Raw genomic sequence first — 5,842 nt, 5'->3', positions numbered from 1 at the left:
TTTATTATACTGCTAAAAACAACAGAATAGTTACTTTTAATATAATTAATATGAAATTAATTAATCAAGTGTTTTGGAAGCACATGAGTCCAGATCGTCACAACAGCGGTTCAGTTATGCAGTCTTATTCTTAAAGTGTGCCTGATCACATGCTGTTCTGCTATATATGCAGCCACAGCCCAGGGAAGTGCATAGTCCAGAGTTATCAGTCCTCTCAGGTTGTACCTATGGCCTGAGTAGTCCCATGGACAGGCTCCCAACAAACTAAGCCCCACACCCCAGCTGAACTCCCACAGGTAGATGAAAACAGTGTAGAGCACGAGCCGCACAGTCAGTGGGTGATTCTGAGCGAGCATCAGGGCCCTCAGCCTCTCCATGAGATAGATTGCTGTGGCATACATGGGCAGCGCCCACAGACTGCTGTGGCCTGCCAGCCTCCTGTCCTGGGTGCTGCACCAGTCCCACACAGCAGTGAAGGCCACCTCGCAGAGGCAGCCATGCAGCGCATACACGTAGAGACGAACAAGAGCAGAAACAGGTCGAGCGGGGCTGCTGCCATGTGGTTCTGCTGGGGAGTCATTTTCAACAATCCCTGTCAAAAAGAGACAGAAATTACTGGATGTTTTCGTCTTTTGTTTTTTCTTCTTATTTTCAGTTGTTACAGACGGGACAGACATGAGTGAGGGATAGGAAAGGGAGAAAGAAAGAGGAAAGAAAAGAAAAACAGAAGGGGAGAGGGACAGTGAGAAAGGGAAAAAAATCTCCTGGATCACCTGTTGAGAGAGAAAGAATAGAAAACAAGCAAAAAAACCCAAAGCAACATACTAAACACAACACCATCGCATTAATCTAGCTAAGTGTAAACAGCAGTAAATACTAAATATTCAATGTTGTTGTGCAGCACGCAGGACAGACAGCGCACAATGTGCTTTGAAGTAGCAGCCAAGAAAGGTGTCATTTAAGTCTACGAACAGTGAACACGCGTGTGCACACCTGTGTGGATCAGCGCGCTTGTATTCAAATGGTTTCCACATGTAATGGTCTGCTAGAGGATGTAGTGAGCCATAGCCCCGTCCCCCAGGGCATGAAGCAGGCATGGAGGAGATCCAGGCTCCAGACATCCAGAGGCCCCAGAGTGCGAGAGCCCAAGGAGGACCACCGGAGGGGCATCTGTGCCACCCTCATGGGAAGGGCTGAGGATCCCCAGACGAGGCGTTTTCGTCTTTTCTTAAACTATTTAATATGTGTAGTTTTCTAAATAACTTTTCAAAGATTTTTAATAGTTTAGAGTAAACAGATTAAGCCTGGGCTAATAAACGATGAGAATAAATTAGATGAGTGCTCTCATTTCTTTGCTGTAAATATTAAGGGCATCCAGATATTTAGCTCAGCTTAGCAGTAAGACTGTTCAACTGATTTCTCTCTGTTTTTGCAGGGTTTCACGTTATAATGCAAAGTAACTAGAGGTGCCTGTTGTTGTGATTTGACAGAAACATTTAATTGAATTTGGCACTAGTGCTGTCAGAGGTATGAACTTCTATTTGTTTCATTTGTTCAACAGTTCAAATATTAAAAAAGCCGTCAGACTATTTCTTTGCCTGGGGCACCCTTTTCTTAGAGTTGTCTGTCTACCTGTCAGCCTAATAAATTCAGTTCACTTCTAATGTTTACTGTGCACAGACAAGAATGACTTTGACAGCCAATTGGCCATAAAGTGTTTTTATTTGAAATAATTTGTACAGAATAAAAATAATAATAATTGCTTTACGTTAGTTTTGGGTTGTGTCAGACTAACTCCCCCCCCCCGTCTCCAGCTGTTCTACAATGTTCAGTCAGCCTGTAGGTTGAATGTACAGTATTACATATATTGTTATTGCATCTTTATTTCAGACATATAGAGCAAACCACTATGTACACGTACACATACTTGCATTTACACGTACAAATACGAATATATATGTACACACACACACACACACACACACACACACACACACACACACACGTATGTGCTACATGGACTGAAATGAGGTTTTAAAGGAAGATGCTGCCTGGTCAGAAATATCACTGAAAATTAATATTTAGGTTGTGAAACAAATTAAATGTAAAATATGTCGAAGTAAACATCAGAAAACAATATTTACAAAATATTAACGTTAGCTGAGGGTAACAGCTAGCCTTAATTAACCAAAGTTCAAAGACTATAGTTTAGTTTTCACTTCCTATTTTCTCATTTTTTGTGGAAGGTTCAAGCTTTTGTATTATAAATTTTATCGAGATGATTTACATTTGTAAATGTTAATACAACTATTAAAAGCCAAACTTAAGAAGTTTACTGATTTCAACAAACTATTCTGTGCCACGTTTTTTTCTCATAATGTCTCTGGATTATGGGTTATGTCTCTCACTCTTTTGTTTTTCATGGATGTAAAGTAAGATGATCAAAATCAGAAAAAAATGAAACGATAAATTACTTCAACCATAGATGGAAATAGCTTCCTGCTCTGAAAAGTAATCAGATTATTTACGGATAAAAGTCTGTTTTAAAGACATTTCCCTTCCTTTTAATTACATTATTCAACGCTCTCTTTCATGAAATTGTAAAGTCTGAGCAATAAATCCTGTTTTCATAATTTCTTGAACGGGTGTCGAAGGCTGTTAAGTCTATTACTATATTAAACAGCGTGTTTAACATTAATCTGTCTTGCCAGCATTTTCCTGTCCAGATAAAAAAAAAAATCATAAAATTTTAAGAGAAAGAAAAGTTTGTTGAATTTTGTTCTTTACATTATTACAAGTTCAAAATGAATTCACTCGCTCATTCTCAGGCCACGCAGCACAGCTGACAGCCTCTCGTGTGGATTAACAGGCTAATAGCCCTACTTAGCAAATTAAAGGCTTAGACTGACTTCAACAAGTTTTCACTTTGCTATAAATATCAGCTAGGCGACTTTCACGGTCAATTATTTTTCCCAGTCAATACAATCAGTAATAATTTACCATCTGTACAGAATTGAACTCCATCACTTTGCTTCTTCACTTAGTGCAGAAGAAATAAAGATGCAGTGGCAGGTAGCACCACCTCAAGTTTTTTCTTCTTCAGTCATTACACATTTTAAAATGCTATTAGCAGTTATAACTCACCTTGATCGTTACCTCGCATTCGCCTCAGATTGAGTTTACTCGTCTCCATTGCTTGTCGGCATATGGGTCTCTGTGCCTTTGTAATCTCTTAGCTCTCTAGTGTGTGTGTGTGTGTGTGTGTGTGTGCATGTGCATGGGTCTTGGGCTAAACATTAAGCTGCTCCATGTTATCAGAGTGAGACAGTGATGTCCCTGTCACAGGCTGAAGCTGTGAACTGAGGGAAAACTCGGGAAGCAAACCTGGACCACCTGAGCAGTAACTGTGTGTGTGTTGTGTGCAAATCCTAGTATTGATCCCACAGTGGCTGTTTGAATGTTTTAAGCATACAATAAGTGAGCGAAGAATTGTATCGATGAGTGTTTTCAAAGGGCAGACACGGAAGCGCCATATAATGCTGTATCTGAGTCATGCAGTGGGTCAGATTGGCGGTTATCAGTGAACTACAGTACCTAGGTGTGTCAGAGAAGCGAGTCAGAAATCATATTAATAGATCAGTTTAATATTTACATTATATAATCAGGTAAATTAAAGAATGGCACTTTGGTTGGCCAGTCCACCACTTTTCCCACCTAAGACACTTCAACAAGTCTGAAGCAGATTGCCGTGAAATCCAGAAATTTCATTGTTCAGTCATTATTTAGGACATTAACTGGGCATTTACCTTTAAAATGATTAGTAAAGATTAGCGCAATAACACAAATTTAGAAAGTGAACAGGAAAAACAATACACCAGACACCCAGTACAGACTAATACGTTTGGTCCAAGTACAGCCTACATTCAAATAGCTTTCAATATTTTCATAGTTACATCATATTCAAATGTATTGTATTTATTTGGTGTGCATAAAAACCTTTCACCGTCCTCTCTGTAGCTAGTTTATGCATTTCTTAGTTTATTTAGGGAGCTGAATGGCTCAGGTACAGGGGAGAAATTTATATGATGTTATCATGTTTTCTTTTCTTATTATAGAAATAAGGAAGTGGATTACGCTCATTAATCACTGACACCAACTGACATGTACACAAAGATGCCAATATACAAATAAAAACATATGGTACAAATATGGAAGCGAGCTCTTAGTTTCACACATGCATAGTATACACTGCAACCATAAAGTGGGTCTGAGAGCAGATGTCAGTCCTGACGTGGTGGCGCTGCTTGCTTGTGTGTGTTTGTTTTATGTGTACGCTAATAAAACAGTTGAATGAATGGCAGCCGTCCAGATCAGAGTCCAGTGATTCTGGCAAACACACAGCTGACATTTTATAGTACGGCATGACAGCGGACGGGACGAGTGAATTCTGGTAGATCATGAAGTCAAGTATGGTGTAATCCAGGAAGATCAACTGGTCTCAGTGTCAGCCCACATCAGTTGATGGCTTGATTATTCTTCTATGCGTCAAAAAGAGGTCACACTATTTAAGCCGCTTCAGCCTGACTGTGTTTGCTGTGCATCTGCAAGCTGCATTGCAACCCACCTCTACCCTAGCTCCTCCCCCTTTGATGCTGTGTCTGACTCAATCATCACTATATTTGTTTTCAATGTTGCCTGTTGTGCTCTGTGCTGGGGTCTTGCTGCTGCTGTCCTTGCCTTACACTTCCCTTGTATGCATGTGGAAGGGAAGGACCCAGATCAGAGCAATGCCACTAAATATGAATTCCTGCAGATAGAGATAAAAATCATCCTTTGACAGCAGTGGCCCTGGCTCATCTGAAGAAAAGACAAGATTCAGTAAGTCCCATAAAGGTGACTCTGTTAATCTGGATGTATCATTGATTAGCAACCATTGATCAAAGATAAAACAACCTGGATATACCAGAAGCTGAGGACCATGAGAAAGAAAAATCCCACAGACACACCAACCAACCAACTTTGGACCCAAGGTGCTGTACAACAAAAGTAGTGTGGAAACAACCCACCACCAAAGGTTCCACAGCTACTGGCTTATCCTCGGTTCACCTCAGTAAAAAACAAAAAACAACATTAAAAGTCCCAAAAATCTAAAGTCTAAATGACTTACCTCATGTAATAAAGCATAACCCACTGATATATAATGCTATGTGGACGTGGGGAAAACTGAGAAAATTTTTTAACAGTAGTCTTCCGTTTAATATCTTGTCAACGTTTATAAATAATCCAGACCTTCTGCCGCAAAACATAGGGTCAAGCTTTGTGGGATGGCATAAAGTAGGTGTAAAGAGGTTTTATGACCTCTTTAAACATGGTGAGTTTAAATTATTTGAAGACAAGACATAGAATCCCAGTATTCTATGTCAAAGACTGAGTTTTATAAGTATTTGCAATTGAGAAATTATGTGTTAAAAAATGCTAAATCATTACAAATCTCAACTGCCTCTTTTCGGTTGGAGAAATTTTTTCTGGATAATAGGGAGCATAAACATTTTGTATCAAAGTTTTATTCTGAGATTTATGCCCTAATTGTGGATAAACTGGCATGGTTGAGAAAATCTTGGGGGACGCTGCTGAAATGTGAAATAGATATACAGGCATGGGACAAAATCCTGGTCCTTCCATCTAAAATCTCTGTTTGTAACCGATTTAAAGAACTGCAGTACAAAAGTCTGCACAATGTGTATATTTCTCCGTATATTTATAGTAAGTATAATATGGGAACATCTCCAAACTGTCTCAAGTGTAAGGTCAGAGTGGGCACTAGATTCCACTGCTTGTGGGA

General features: G+C 39.6%; 1 protein-coding gene across 1 annotated transcript; it reads right to left on the bottom strand.

The window, feature by feature from the left end:
* On the bottom strand, window positions 1-3,260 carry LOC102214512 (transmembrane protein 229B-like). The gene is made up of 2 exons (XM_005735134.1): window positions 3,145-3,260; window positions 1-592 (listed from the first exon to the last, which is right to left on the bottom strand). The coding sequence occupies exons 1-2, from the start codon at window positions 3,191-3,193 to the stop codon at window positions 111-113; spliced, it is 531 nt and encodes a 176-aa protein (XP_005735191.1). The 5' UTR covers window positions 3,194-3,260; the 3' UTR covers window positions 1-110.
* Between the last annotated feature and the right edge of the window lie 2,582 nt (window positions 3,261-5,842).

This window comes from Pundamilia nyererei, unplaced genomic scaffold (assembly GCF_000239375.1).
Source record: "Pundamilia nyererei isolate P.nyererei 1_Seehausen unplaced genomic scaffold, PunNye1.0 scaffold00062, whole genome shotgun sequence".
Taxonomy (NCBI): Eukaryota; Metazoa; Chordata; class Actinopteri; order Cichliformes; family Cichlidae; genus Pundamilia; species Pundamilia nyererei.
This window is presented reverse-complemented; position numbering and strand designations above follow the sequence as displayed.